Source organism: Mytilus galloprovincialis, chromosome 1 (assembly GCF_965363235.1).
Source record: "Mytilus galloprovincialis chromosome 1, xbMytGall1.hap1.1, whole genome shotgun sequence".
In the NCBI taxonomy this organism is placed as follows: domain Eukaryota; kingdom Metazoa; phylum Mollusca; class Bivalvia; order Mytilida; family Mytilidae; genus Mytilus; species Mytilus galloprovincialis.
The window spans coordinates 117,367,093-117,383,509 of NC_134838.1; the positions used below are offsets into that span (position 1 = coordinate 117,367,093).

The 16,417-nt window shown below is 31.5% G+C and overlaps 1 protein-coding gene across 4 annotated transcripts in view; it reads left to right on the plus strand.

The window, feature by feature from the left end:
• LOC143053981 (uncharacterized) overlaps positions 1-15,377 on the plus strand; it is a 77,069-nt gene extending 61,692 nt beyond the window's left edge. For 2 of the 4 annotated variants that reach the window (XM_076226812.1, XM_076226838.1), the window contains 6 exons: positions 5,187-5,291; positions 6,711-6,753; positions 7,343-7,425; positions 9,221-9,311; positions 12,293-12,385; positions 14,745-15,377. In XM_076226812.1, the coding sequence (XP_076082927.1) occupies positions 5,187-5,291; positions 6,711-6,753; positions 7,343-7,425; positions 9,221-9,311; positions 12,293-12,360 (390 nt within the window). In that variant the 3' untranslated portion in view covers positions 12,361-12,385; positions 14,745-15,377. The remainder of the gene's footprint in view (positions 1-5,186; positions 5,292-6,710; positions 6,754-7,342; positions 7,426-9,220; positions 9,312-12,292; positions 12,386-14,744) is intronic. The other 2 variants (XM_076226819.1, XM_076226829.1) reach the window with 2 other exon arrangements.
• The last annotated feature ends 1,040 nt before the right edge of the window (positions 15,378-16,417 follow it).

Sequence of the window (16,417 nt, forward strand, 5' to 3'; positions counted from 1 at the left end):
GTTAGTTTTCTATGTTGTGTCATGTGTACTATTGTTTGTCTGTTTGTCTTTTTAATTTTTAGCCATGGCGTTGTCAGTTTATTTTCGATTTATGAGTTTGACAGTCCCTCTGGTATCTTTCGTCCCTCTTTTATAAATTTGCATGGCGGGTGATGCTTGCATGGAAAGAGGTGTCTATCTAATTGACACACCCGGTCTTGCTCATTTTGGAGTTCATGTAATTCCCTCAGTTTCTGTTTGTTACCTTAATTTGTCTGGCCGTTATCTATTTACGAGATTTAAACTTAAACTACTGTAACCTTCTGTGTCGAATAATAAACCTACAAATATACCAATGATAAAACGTGTCGAATGAAATCAACGGTACAATTTCACTGCAAAAGATGCGCATTTCGATAGATTGTGATCCCATTTCTTTTATAACACAAAAACAGTTCAGCGAGTACACGTTTAGATCATTTGTTTCTTACATACGTTTACAAAGTTTGCATAAACACTGACAAACTATACACTCGCTGCAAATGCATCTGCAGTTTGCCGTTCGTCGTTTGGTAGTACAAACAATGCATTTCTTTCTAACTTGAACATTAAATCAATTATCTAAACATATTTTTTCCAGTTACTCCAATTTAGGTATTACCCTCCTTTCTTTCATTGCTGTTATTTTCAATAAAAAGGCTTTATCATCACTATCTTCATACATTTAACTGATGAAGATGAAGAACTGGCAATGAAATTATAATTAAATATGCATAGAACACGGCCGACACTCGGCTAACCGAGAGATTGGTCGGTTAATCTATATTGAGTATGTGGCTATATCGGCGGTTGGTCTGTTAATCGGGTTGGCTAAAGTCTGTTAATCAGGTGTTATCGAGAAAATCATTGAAAGTTCAGCATGTTTCATTGTATAACTTTTTAAACATATTTTTATCATAAAAATTATTCATGTCTAACAAAACAATTCAATGTAATGAATCCAATGGTGTAATTATTTTTTTTCTAGCTTGGATGTACGATCTATAAAATGAAAAGGCGGGTTACTCATCAATAAATTTATACACATTTGACACACACAAAATGTACACAAAATGACACGTTGGTTGAATTTACTTGCATGCAATATTTTGAACATCGAAAAAAGACAGGCATTATGTTTGATAACCATATTGATATCATTGTGTGAAAAATCTACACGAAAATCTGTATTTTGGTGACATAAATCAATCTTTATTTAAAACCTGGTCTGTTAATGGGTCGGATGTATAAAACCCGGTCTGTTAATTGGTCTGTTAAGAGTTATGAATTGCAATACAAGTATAATTTTATTGCTATATTAGGTGTTATCTGATCAAATGGATAAGCTGAAGACGAGCGGCTAAAATATACGGAATCAACACATGAACAATGAAACATATAAAATATACGGAAACAACTGTCACATATGAACAATGAACAATTTCGACAATGGAAATTGAAAGTTGATGAAAATGGTTTCATAAAGTGTAATATTAAAGTAATATACTTCACGTTAAAATGCCATAATTTTAATTGGCTAATACGAGGGTGTTAATTAAAACTATCACATGGCTGAGCGGGTGACAATTTTTTTGAATGTTACCCTCTCGGCCAGACCAATCAAAAATCAATTATTTAGAGGACTATGATTTGAATTTACATCAAGTAATTAAATACAATACTTAAGTTCAACGTTTTGCTCAGATTTTATTATTTGACTGTCAAAATAAAAAAAAACCTTAACTTTTGTTGTCTTTTCTAATCCCCATAACATTGTTATGTACGTGACGTCATAGAAAATACTTTTAAAATAAAATAAATCTGTAAAAGATAATAATGATAGGACATTCAGTATAATAAATTAAATAACACATAGCTGAGAGGGTGATAGAGCAGATTGGTACCACTCAAAAAAGCATTGTCAACCTTGGCTTCGCCGCGATTGACAACGTTTTCTCGGGGTAACAATCTGCTCTATCACCCTCTCAGCTATGTGTTATTTATATAATATTAATTTCATCCAAGAATGGTCGCATATATCATGTGGAGTCTGTTTAGTTGCCGTGAATGACACCAATTTGTCATCTACATTGGTAACCAGTATATAAATCAGAGATAAACTTCGTAATGTTACTAAACATTGGTAAGTAAAATATATTGGGATGGTAAAATATAAAGAATAGAGAAAGAATAATGAGTAAGATAAATAAAATGTAGAGAAAAGTGACATAACAATTTAAAGAATACAGAAATAAACAACACCCCCAATCCGGACCCTCGTGGTATACACGAGAATCTGGATGGAGACGCAGAATATAGAATAATAGATAAGGACAGTAGAGAGTGATGCATTGATAAAAAAGAGAGAAAACATAATAATTGTTTAAGAATACAGACATGAAACATCCCTGGGTGTTGAAACAATAACGGATTGTGATGTACTCATATTGGTGACAAATGCTAGAGGTTTACATGCGGACAACTGCAGTTCTCCTCTGCACTTATGTAGAATGGCTAAACGGAATAAAATGATTTAAAACTTTAGATAACCAAATGTAGCTGCATCTCCTTTCCATTTACTTCTTTAGAATGATTTGTAAACAACATATGATTAAGTTATATAAGAAAAGAACCAATTGCATGATGCTGCCGAATTAGCAGGGGCGGATGCAGGAATTTTCGAAAGGGGGGGTGCTAACCCAGGGTACCCAGGGCAAAGGGGGGGGGTGCAAAACATATGTCCCGATACAAATGCATTGATCGGCAAAAATAAAGGGGGGTGCGCACCCCCGGAACCCCCTCCCCCTGGATCCGCCACTGAATTAGGGTTTTACATCCAGTGACAAATATTATGTGCATATGAGAACGACAACACGTTATATGTACCCTGTGTTGTATTAGAAAGACACTTTCAGTCGGATTTGAGAACGTGCTACTTTGAACAGACACAAAAAATAAGGCTGATTGAACACGTTAATAATAAATTCATGCATACTCCATCCATATCAGGCTATATTGACGTGACACACCATTCAATAAAATGCAAAGAAAGTCAAAATAAAAATGTTCTTACTAGAAGGATACTTTTGCACCGTATTGTCATTTGTTTTTACTCAAGAACATCTCATTCTTAACTTTTTCAATGGGAAAATATAAAGGTAGCAAAACTAATGTCGTGGCTAAATAACTCTTAACTGACACATTTTCAATTGTCCAACCCATTAACAGACTTTTTTCCCATAATTTTCACTAAAACGTGGTATTATTCACGTTATATTACAATTATGAAATATTTACTAATGTCAATTTATTTTTCAGAACCAAAGTACTATTTTGTATTCTTTAAATGAAATCTAAAATTGTTTGTTTCGCCTTTTAACAAAAAAGTTGCTTTGCGTATAAGCATAAGTACTACATACTTGCGCGACGCCTTTTAGTTTTACTGAAAACTGGGCATACTATGAAATGTTTTTACGGGTGGAAAATGTTCTATGATAGATATCATTTTGTCCGACACTTTTCTTTTTTTGATTTGGTTCTTATAATATGCCAAAAATCTGTATATTTAATAGAATTTAACATTAAATTGTGCGTTTTACTCTTAACAGACGTATAACCAACCCGATTAACAGACCAGTCGCCCATATAGCCGCATACTCAATATAGATTAACCGACCAATTTCTCGGTTAGCCGAGTGTCGGCCGTGTAGAAGAGCGATTGTCCTCTGTGTTTATAACATATTCTTCGGAGGTTATTTTTCCCCCCGTAATAAATTCAAATACCAACAACTTGTGCATGCGTTTTTGACAATTCAAGCAGGGTCATTAAATACTGATTAAACGATGCACTTGTTAATACTTTTGTAACGTTTAACAAAATTTTACAAAAAGCATAAAGCGTTTACCAAACTTTGTTCAAAAAGAAATGCACTTTAAGAATGCATTTCTTTCTAACCCAAATTTTGCAAACGTTGTGTGGCGTTTGTTATCGTTTGCTAAACGCTACAAAAGTAGAAAGAAATACACATCGTGTAATCAGTGTTTACTGACCTTGTTTGAACGTTCAATAATGCATGCACATATTGTTAGAAAACCGACTTATTAAGCAGTTATAATTAAATGCCGTGCCTTCAACAAACATAGTTATAAATATTAAGACTATACACCGTTTTTTTCTATTTCATATGTATGAAAGTTTGTTGCCTATATTTAAGATTATTACTAAAGTGTTTCGGGAATTTTTGCTTATACTGTTCAAGCATGGGTCCCTTTTCAAAATTCTCCCAAGTATTGCCTTGATTTAGCAAGTTATTCATTTATATTTTTGTTACGTTTATACGATATGATAGGCACTAGGGCGAAGATTTCACTGCATTGTTTGTCTTTTTGCAGATTGTTCCAATGTTTTCTTATAATTCTACTGAATTCAAGGTTGAAGTTAGAAACAAATATAGCGTTTGTACTAACAAATGATGAACGACAAACTGTAGACGCATGTTTAGCGAGTGCACATTTTTCCAAAGTTTATGTAAACTTTGCAAACGTATGTTAGAAACAAATGATCAAAACATGTGCGCGCTTAGCCGTTTGCATCGTTTGTGTTAGAAAGAAATGCAATCTTTGTCTCTTCAGTGATACTCGCAACCATAATATTTGAAAAAGTCAATATCTAATACAATAGTTATCAAAGGTACCAGGCTTATAATTCAATACAAAATTCCAAAAAATTATGCCAAATACAGCTAAGGTAATCTATGCCTGGGATAAGAAAGTCCTTAGTATTTCGAAAAATTCATACTTTTGCAAACAGGAAATTTATAAACAAAAAAAAATGACCAAATAATTGATATTCATGTCAACACCGAAGTGCTGACTACTGGGCTGGTGACAATAGTTACCAAAGGTACCAGGATTATAATTTAGACACGCGTTTCGTCTACACAAGACTCATCAGTGACGCTCATATCAAAATAGTTATAAAGCAAATGTTAGAGAGTTTTGCAGATTTAAAATTGAGAACAGTAATATAGTCCCGTTTATTTTTCATCCTGCTTTTCAATTTCCAATTCAAAGAAAAAGATCGGGATAAGAAATAGTCTTAATTCTGTCCACGTCATTTGTATCACAATTTTATAGAGAGATAAAAAATAATTGTTTTTAATATTTAGGTGAAGAAATCTATGAAAAGGAGAGTTTCAAGGATGAGAAAGGAGAGAGAACTTACTTCATCAAAAATGACAGAAAGTACAAACACATGGAATATCTTTAAAAAGGTAATGTGGTCAATATATGTTCCTTGCAATTGCGTAATGTTCATTTAAAAGTAAAATGACAACAAAACTTACCTGCAAGGTATTTCAAACAGGAAAATTCTTGATAAATTGCAAAATCAAAGTTCAATCAAATCTAACGAATAGAAAACAACTGTCACACTGAGGACTATGAACAGACATTTCCTTATAATAAATGGAGGATTAAAATTTGTTTTATAGCTAGCTCAAATTCTCACTTGTAAGACAGTCGCATTGAATTCCATTATATTGAAAACAATGTGTGAGCATAACAAACAGACATAATAGGTAAAACATCAAAAATTAGGGTACAGCAGACAACATTGTAATATGATAACTGTAAACACAAAATAACCTGTAACAAAGAAACACAAAATGGCATATATACAATGTATATATGCATACATGAAAGTCAAGAATTTATTAAAATTGGCCATAGCACAATAACACGATGTATAGGTATCGATCCACGTCATAAGTATATTATCAAAAAGTAAAATCACAAAAATACTCCGAGGAAAATTCAAAAAGGAAAGTCCCTTATCAAATGGCAAAATCAAAAGCTATAACACATCAAACGAATGGATAAAAATTGTCATATTACTGATTCGGTACAGGAAATTTCTTCTGTATAAGATGGTGGATTAAACCTGGTTTCAAAGCTAGCTGTACCTCTCACTTGTATGACAGTCGCATAAAATTCCATTATATTGACAATGATGTGTGAACAAAACAAACCACTCAAACAAACAGACAGACCTGATAGGTAAAAACATGGACTAAACAGTACAGGTTAAAAATATGCAAGGACAGACAAAGGGAATGATAGAAAACTTCATTACCTATAATCTATACTCCAAGACCATCATGTATTATTTGTGAAGTTATACGGAATAGTTATCAACAAGGAATTGATGTCTTACAATGATATTTCTAGAAACAGGATAAGACGTTCGTTGACATAATCTTCGCTCATCAACTTTCTGCTCAAACACTGATGAAATTTCATAAAGAGTAGCAGCTGCAAGCTCTTGAATACCAAATGAGCTGGGAAATGTATATCCCATACTCAGGTGATGTCAGTATATTGCATCTTAAGTGGGGAAAGTCTATAATTTCAAAATTAAAATCCTCTCGCTTGTCATAAATGCTGGTATTGAAATAACCGCCTATGTCAAATTCGAGGAACAAGTCTAAAATGAGGCAGAGGAAGCGTATCTGTTGGAGGATATATTAATGGAACCCAATCAGAAATGTTTCGATTGTTAATGAAAAGAACATCATCAATATACCTGAATGTTAAATAAGTTTGTAAAATCAAAAATGTGTTTGAAACTGTCAAACAATTTTTTTATTTGTAAATGATGCATCAATATTTTTAATGTTTCATCAATTTTGTAGAAGAAAGAAAAGAGATCTGGAACATCAACCTTTTTGTCTGAAAGTAAGATTTCCATTAATTAACAGTTATTCATTAATTTTGCATTAACATATATTTTTTTTTTCATGAATGAGTAAATATTCTGAAAAGAAAATGCAATAAATGGGGCAGACTTGTCTGTCATTTTGACTTAAAAGATAATTAAGGGACTAAATATATCCAATAACAAAGCTTTACTAGCATAGATGTACTTTTGAAGAAGTAGATAACTGGAATTTACATATCCATATGTAAAGAATTGTTTTTCTTTTTGTGTTTAAATACAGTATAAGCTATTAAATAAAGCGTATAAGTACGCTATATATTTGCTCATTTTTATACAGCTGAAAAAAAATATTTTCTACTGATCTTTTAAAACTTATTCTGAACAAGACAAACATGCAACAACCTGATGTTCTGTAGTTAATTGCCGTGTGTTGATGTTGTTCATAAGTGTTTCTCGCCCTTTATAGCTTGTTCGGTGTGAGCCAATGCTCCGTGTTGAAGATCGTACTGTGATATAATGGTTTACTTTTACAAATTGTTACTTGGATGGAGAGTTGTCTCAGTGGTACTCATACCACATATTCTTATATCTATTTTCTGTATTTAGCAGGTACATCCGGGGCAGCTGTTGCAAATCCAGTATACAGTACGACATCAGTCGGACGAGAGGAGACAAGTGCTTTTGTACAGGTTTGTCGCTTTAGTTCATATTGACAGCTACATGTTATTTATAATTAATAACAATGAGTTTATAAGATCCTCAATTGTCGTTTGGTTTTGTCACTAGAATAGACTTATGAGAAAAAAAAATGTAAACAAAAAGCACAGTTTACTAGAATAAGTGTTCTTTAAACAATATATATTATTATTCAGGTAGCAGTTACATTCTTACTTTTTTAAATTCTTCCTTTGGGGAATATTTTTGACCTTGGAAGTTCAGAGGTCCTGTAATTCAAATGCTTTCATTTAATGATCCTTTAATCGTTCACTTTTTGTGTATCCAATCAGCAAACATTTTGGTGAACTAGCTGTAAGCTGTCGGAAATATTTTCATTGTCCGTTATGTTGATTTCTTAAGGTTTTTTCATGTTGATATTCAAATGACCATCCAATCTTTGAAGAGTTTGGTAATCTAGCTTATTTATGTTTCCCTCATCAACTTGTTACTCCTTTTATTCCATCTTTTCACATATAATATTTAACCCTGATAACATGAATATTGGACTACCTACCACAAAAACCCGCTTTTATGTCATAATACTCTACGTTAAAATGCCAGTTTATGATTAGCTAATACGATGGAGACAATTTACTCTCTAATACCTGAGTGGGTGAAAATTTTCTTGAGTGTCACCCTCTTGTACAGACCAATCAAAAATCGAAAATTTAAAGGACATTGATTAAATTAACATCAAGTAATTAATTGCAATGCCCAAGTTCGACGTTTTGGCTCAGAACTTTTGCATAGAATTTCACAATAAAAAAAACCTTCTAGCTTCACTTCTATTAATTTTCCTAATATCTGTAATGTTGTCAAGGTCAAATTCAACAGTTATAGACAATAATGATAGGACATTTAGTATAGTGAATTAAATAACACATATCTGAGAGGGTGATAGAGCAGATTGGTACCCCTCAGCTTGGTACTTCTCAGCTTCGCCTCAGTTGACAATGTTTTCTAGGAGTAACAATATACTCTATCACACTCCTAGCTAGATGTTATTAACATAGTGTCTGTGTTCTCAAAATAAGTTTTTATAAGCTATTTTCTGAAAAGTAAGAATATTACAAGCGAGTTATAGGTTTAAGTGATGCTGAATACAGTTAAATGGCCATGTACGATGAGGTTGACCTATTGATATGTAAAAAGATTTTCCAGTTCAGCAAAAAAAATCTGATTGTTCAATCATTTCTTTATTTGACTTTGGAAATAACACCAATTTACTTTAAAGATTAAAGCACATATACTTATTGTATTTTTCAAAATTATTGAAACAAATTTTATTTTAGTATTTCTTCCTACGATATACACTAAAATTTCATATTCACTAAACTTTGATATCAGAATCTACTTAAATCATAATTCGTCATTTATCATTTTTTTTTGTTTGTACCATTATAATTGTATTTGTCTTTTATATATGCTTATAATTTTTAATTATTTTTCCGAATTTCTTAATCGTATGTTCTTTTATGTATATTTTAAAATTCTATGGATTAAGACTTTACATCAGAAAGAACTAGTGCAACCCAGCTACATATAAAATTAAATCAGATCGTTATTTTTCTGTGTTAGATATTGAAGCTTTTCATATTGTATAGGCATTTGTCTATTGTTGAAGACTATTCATGTCTATAAGTTGATTAAAAAAATCAATGCAGTCTCATTACTGTTTATCCCATATCTGTATGTATTAACAAATTGTACGTTCACAAAAAGTTCTAGATTTTTAATAAATGATATGTCAATGTAAATCTTTTGTAGGAGAACATGAATGAAAAAGAAGCATTACATGTTAAGGATGAAGAACTATCTAATGTTAAGGATGAAGAAGTATCTAATGTTAAGGATGAAAGTAAGTTAAAACAACTACTAGATTATCATTGAAACGTATCTTTTTGTAATTTCCCTTTTTACACTTCATTCCCATTTTTATACGACCGCAAAAATTTTAATTTTTCGTCGTATATTGCTATCACGTTGGCGTCGTCGTCGTCGTCGTCTTGCGTCGTCGTCGTCCGAATACTTTTAGTTTTCGCACTATAACTTTAGTAAAAGTGAATAGAAATCTATGAAATTTTGACACAAGGTTTATGACCACAAAAGGAAGGTTGGGATTGATTTTGGGAGTTTTGGTTCCAAAAGTTTAGGAATAAGGGGCCAAAAAAGGGCCCAAATAAGCATTATTCTTGGTTTTCGCACAATAACTTTAGTATAAGTAAATAGAAATCAGTGAAATTTAAACACAAGGTTTATGACCACAAAAGGAAGGTTGGGATTGATTTTGGGAGTTGAGGTCCCAATGGTTTAGGAATTAGGGGCCAAAAAGGGACCCAAATAAGCATTATTCTTGGTTTTCGCACCATAACTTAAGTATAAGTAAATAGAAATCTATGAAATTTAAACACAAGGTTTATGACCATAAAAGAAAGGTTGGGTTTGATTTTGGGAGTTTTGGTCCCAACAGTTTAGGAATAAGGGGCCCAAAGGGTCCAAAATTGAACTTTGTTTGATTTCATCAAAAATTAAATAATTGGGGTTCTTTGATATGCTAAATCTAACTGTGTATGTAGATTCTTAATTTTTGTCCCGTTTTCAAATTGGTCTACATGAAGGTCCAAAGGGTCCAAAATTAAACTTAGTTTGATTTTAACAAAAATTGAATCCTTGGGGTTCTTTAATATGTTGAATCTAAAAATGTACTTAGATTTTTGATTATTGGTCCAGTTTTCAAGTTCGTCCAAATCGGGGTCCAAAATAAAACTTTGTTTGATTTCATCAAAAATTGAATAATTGGGGTTCTTTGATATGCCTAATCTAACTGTGTATGTAGATTCTTAATTTTTGGTCCCGTTTTCAAATTGGTCTACATTAAAGTCCAAAGGGTCCAAAATTAAACTAAATTTGATTTTAACAAAAATTGAATTATTGGGCTTTTTTGATATGTTGAATCTAAACATGTACTTAGATTTTTGTTTATGGGCCCAGTTTTCAAGTTGGTTCAAATCAGGATTCAAAATTATTATATTAAGTATTGTGCAATAGCAAGAAATATTCAATTGCACAGTATTCAGCAATAGCAAGAAATCTTCAAATAGCAGGGTTCAACCTCTGCGGTCGTATAAAGCTGCGCCCTGCAAAGCACCTGGTTGCATTTTAATACCCTGCCCTCTGGAGCAGGCGGTATATAGTGATCTTGGAGACCATCGATTGTTCTTGAGTCCCCCTTTTGTATCCAAAACAGTTACTGCGCATGAACTGTTTGGTATTATGTTATGAGCTCACAATACTTTTGAACCTCTGATGAACTGCTTGGTATTATGTTATGAACTCACAATACTTTTAAACCTCTCATTTCTTTATTTTTTCTCAATTGAAATTATTTTATGAGTTACTTTACATCTATGTAGACAAAGACACTGTCTCTTAAACTCTAAATCCTATTTCTATGGATATTTTCTGATAATCTTAAATATAAAATGCCATTGAGCGATTCATATCTGCTTGTTTGTCGGAATCTTATTTGAAGCACTGTTAATAAAGCTCAAAATCGGTCATAGCCTTTTTTAGTGGTAGCCTTTTTTATCCACAACTTCTCCTAAAACCGCCCACTTATAAAATCTTAACCATATAATGCTTTTGTGAACCTTTTTTCTATAGAATAATTTTCGCGGAATATTTTGGCAAATCATGTGCTCACTTAAAGAACCAAAATGTAACATTATTTGATGTAATATTCTGATTGCATTTTTTTTTGATAATAGTGTGTAATGATATTATGCAACTCCAATTTTGATCTCAATTAGCATGAGGATTTCACTGACCAAATTATTGACTCTGCAAAGGGGCGAGGATATATGTGTGTGGCCTTTTACTGCAGTACCTACACCTTTACAAAGTAAAAAAAGCAGATTGAAGAAGAGTCCATACTCATGGATATAATTTACATTGAATGATACTCGTTAGTCTGTTTTAAGTTTAATTTATTTTTTTACAAAACTACATGAAGTATTTATTATAATTTGCAATGTTGAAATAGATGTAATAGTCCAAGTCATTTGTTTGTTCTAAAACAACTCAAATACAAAACCGTTATCCATTAGGTGGTTTTAAATTTATTTCACTCATTGCCATTGGGAGAGGAGTGCTAGAATGATTTGTTACTTATTTTTGTATCGAACTGTAAACAAAAATTCATACATATTTATCGACAGTTAAAACTGAATTGAAAACTGAATATTTTGGCAAGGCAATTGTGTTATAATTACTATTTTATATTGGATAAAATAGTCCTCTAAATAAACGAATAAAAAGTTCAAGTCAAGTCATTTCATTTGACAAAGCAAAATTACACAATAATTTGTCTACGTTTACACAAAGATCAGTGTAACCGATTACGTTTGATATTTTTGAGTTACTAAGATGGAAATCATGATATACTATTACACTTGTCAAATGAAGGCAACAGAAGTATAACGTTGTGCAAAACTCATCAATCAATTGAAAGAACGCATATCCGATTAACAAACTGGAATCAACTATTACATTTTAGTTCAATTTTGTTAATATCCTTTTGGTGTTGCTCAGTATTTATATATTCCGCTATTGTGTTATTGTGGTATGGTCTATCTTTTAATCTTGTCTTTCATTTTTGCTGATGTATTTTGTCTATAGAGTGCCATTTTTGGTTTTCTTTTTTTTTGACATTTATTTTAATAGATTTTCAACTACTTATCGTTACGAACCAAACTTTTTGTAATTTTTAATTCTTCCCCCGGAGTGTGTGGTTATATCTCTCTCTCAAATGGCTTTTATAAAGTTAATTTATTTAATTAGCAGGTACTAAGGCGCTGTCTCTTGTAAATCCATTGTATGACGCAACGTGTGACAATACCCGATTGTGAGGAGAAAACAGCTGCTTATCTGCAGGTTAGGCATATTAAAATTATGACTGAGTATTTGTATTAAACATCATATTAGAAGCACTCCGAAAATTAAAAAAAAATGAACTACCATGCACATTGCCTTGATATGGCAGAACAATAAAACAGAGGCAGTTGTACCAAATGTTTTTTTTAACTGATAATTCAAGGAGAAACTGATAGTGCGACATAGCAAAAGACGAAAATCGAAAAAATAGACTAACAATTATATACAAAAACAACATATAAAAAAAGACAACGCAAAACCAAGGATTATTTCAAGGGTTCAGAAATATATAGCAGATTAACCCGGCTCGCGTCTGACTACTACACTTTGTTCATAGCGGATTCCAATTTAGCTGCAGATGTTGCACCTGTTGGTTTGTTCATGTGAAATCAATTTCGGTGATAGTTAACTCTAATTAAGTGATATCATAAACAAATAAGAGAGAATGGGATTATGGTAACGACATTTGCAAAATATCTGTCGTTATCTGTAAAACGTATTTTTCTATAAACTACAACAAACTCGTAAAGCGTCCGTAAAATTTTCGAAGTAATAACTTCAACTTCAACATTGGGAACCATTGTTTTAATAGCTTCCTTATAAGCAGTAACCATCATATCAAGTTGGAGGTATATACTCTATATAAATGTTGGAACGTTAGAAACATAGAAACAGAAAGTTGACTATAGGGAAATTGAAATCATCTGTTTTGTCTTAAAATGATAGATATTACAGATTCAAATCGATTTTATACATTCATTGTAAAAAAGCAATAAAAAAGGGAAATGTATATATAGCTGTGAGATGTATAATCAGAATGCGAACGCGAATGAAATCACAAACTAGTTGTAATTTCAACTTCTCAGCGGAATGTTATCTAAAGTTTTGTAAAACAAAATATATTTCAAATGAGCCGACGTGTTATCGAAATATACATAATGAAACAGTGCTAATGTACTAGGCGGTTATTGGTTGTTGTTAATGTAATCTGTAAAATACTAATTAAAAACCAATTCTTCTGAGAACAATTGGAGGTCTTTCCACCTCGATAATAAGAATGAAATTTAAGAAATGATGTTAGAAAATGTCACTCCTTGTTGATGTAATTTGGTTCTTCAAATTGATATAAAAAAATAAGATTAATAGGTATATCCAGAAGACTTAATGTTTTATTATTAACAGAAACGAATTTTTAGCAAAGGTCAAAATCTAGAACGTCAAATTGACCTTTGACCTTGACCTCAATTTCAAGGTCATAGGTCAGTGATCTCAAATCAAAAGACCCCAGGTCAATCATTTGTATGGTTGTGGAGAAATACTGATTTCAAATACATAAGGGGAGAATACTCCTATAAGGTTTAACCAAAACACTTCGACTGAAATAGGTTGAAGTTGCGCCTCTTTGTAATCAGTAATTTGGCAAACTAATCATATCATTAACTGTAACAGTTTCTTTTGAATAACGATAACAAGCAAAATGCAAAATTTATAAAATGACCTTGACCTTTAACCTTGATATGATTGAAATACATAAATGGACCAAGGACTTCGTATCAAAAGACTGTAGGCCTCTACGACTTATAACGTATGAATTTATCCAACAAATCGCCTATCTTAACCTTTCAAAGGGAAATAACTCCCATAAGATGTCTTACGATCACTAATGTCAAAATAAACCAAATCATTCTCAAGAGTAGACAAACAATTTGGTGAAAACAGTTTGCTAAAATCTTTTATGGTTTTAGAGATATAGCGATAACAAGAAAAAGGGGAAAGACCTAAATATCTTTGTAAACTCAAACAGCGCTTATAAATTATTCAGTACTTTTAAATGTTTTATGTGACCTATATGATTTTTTTTTAATATTCGATCGTATGATTTACTGAAAACCCCAATTTTAAGACAATGAAGCTCTAGATTTGTTTTGATGGAATTAAAGATTCTTCGGAATTTTCGGAGATTCCGAGTATGCTTGTATAAAAAAAAAACTGTCAATTTGGAAATAAATATGTCAGACAAGTTCATAATCTAATATTACCCCCCCCCCCCCCCCCCCTGAAGAATGCTTAAATATCGGTTGTATTGTTTTAAAAAAACAAGCAAAAAACAACTTTTAACTTTTCAAATCAGTTGGAGTGGAGTAAAAAATAGAATGCGTCCAACGTATGATGAAGCATAAGGATGTCCTTACTGGAAGTGGCGTATTCTGTATATGACCGGTTCGGTACAACTTATCAGAATCCAATCATAAACACAATTTATTATTTATGTTTAAATCACGAAAGTTATAAAATGCTTTATAGAATACAAAAGTTTAGATATTAAATCATCATTTTGAAATTCCTATCTTTATTTCAGACAAGAAAGTGGTTAGAAAAAATTGAAAGTGCCAAAGGATTGAAATATTGTGTAAATTGTGCTCTTTTCATTATCATCACCAATATTTAATTGTGAATTAAAACTACTGAATTTAATGCCAAAAAGGTTGCTATTTCAGCTTGTATAATTTTTTTAACATATACATTAGTTTTGAATGATAGTGTGTATAGTTTGCGGGTTCCAAGCAATCAGCAATATAACATATAACATTTTATTATTATATTGATGTTTTGTGAGGCGACTTTCCTGGTATGGAACTTGTGCCCTTAACATTTGTCATACGTGTTGTTATTTATAATTCTCGGTGTATTTTTTAATTTTTTTTCTTAAGCGCTATTGATGATTGTTTGACTATAATTGCAAATGCTATTAAAAAAAAATGATTTCAAAATTTGAATGTCCAAAAATAATGTTCATTATCTTCGATGACATTACATATATTGCATAGTGGAGTTTTAATTATTTCCAAGAGAAAAGTAATGGTTTGGTTTGTTAAATGTAATGTAGAAATTTCCATCTTAACTTTTTGAATTATTGTCTAGTATATAGTTAAAGATATAGTGCCGGACTTTATGTCTCTTGATTGTGTTGTTTTCGCGAATAAACATTTTTGAAATCCTATTTTTTTCAACGGCAATTTTCAAAGCGCTTATACAATTCCAGTGCACCGTTACGATTCAAATATTATGTAATGGTATAGAAAAACCTAGCAGCTGAGTAACTATTGACAAAAATATGCTACAATTAAGAAAAATGACTAAAGATTTTACCTATATCTGCCGTCGCCATATTGGGATAGTCGTAATTCCAGTTACGATTATCTCTTTAATACCAGTGATATTGTTGAAGTTCATTTTAATTATAAGGAATGCTTGTCCAATTTTATCAAAATCAAATGTTGGTATGATCTCCAATTGGGTAATTGGTCTTCGTTATCAATGAGTTTTTTACCCAATTAATATTTATATCTCTGTCTATCATTTTGAGCCCATCAGCATGGTAATTTTTACTTATTATAACTCTTTTAACTTTTTCTAGTTAATTGTTCCATATACAACTATATATCATTTTTTTCTATATTTTGCTAGGTATTCTTTGTCATTTTCGGTTTCTGATGCAATATATTAAGCGATTTTTGGTATAAGATTAATGGTTAAACAAAAGATATCTAACTTAACATAGTTACAGTTAAATTTCTAGTTATTTCTTGTAACTAGTTATTACTCTTTTGATATTTTGTTCACAATATGTATCCATATATACCAATAAAAGTTATCTCTTACATTACTGACCTCCATGAAATATTCAGGGTTCATTTCTGTTTTCGGTTGATAATTGTCAATTTGTCAATATTCCTCACATGAGTTCATAATATAATCTGCTAATGCTTGGTTTATTTCATGATAACATGAAGAAACATGCAAAACCTGTAGCGTTGATTTATTATAAACGTTTTACAGTATTTAGACAACTGCTGCAGTTAACTTTATATTGTCATTTTCATTATTTTTCTTTTTTCTTGACTGTCTGTTTACAATTATGTATATAACATGCCCTGTATGGCCGATGATATGTTCAATAAATTATTCATATTCGTAATATTTCTCTTCAAGTTGAAATTGATAAATTACTTAAGTAAAGCAATGCATTTC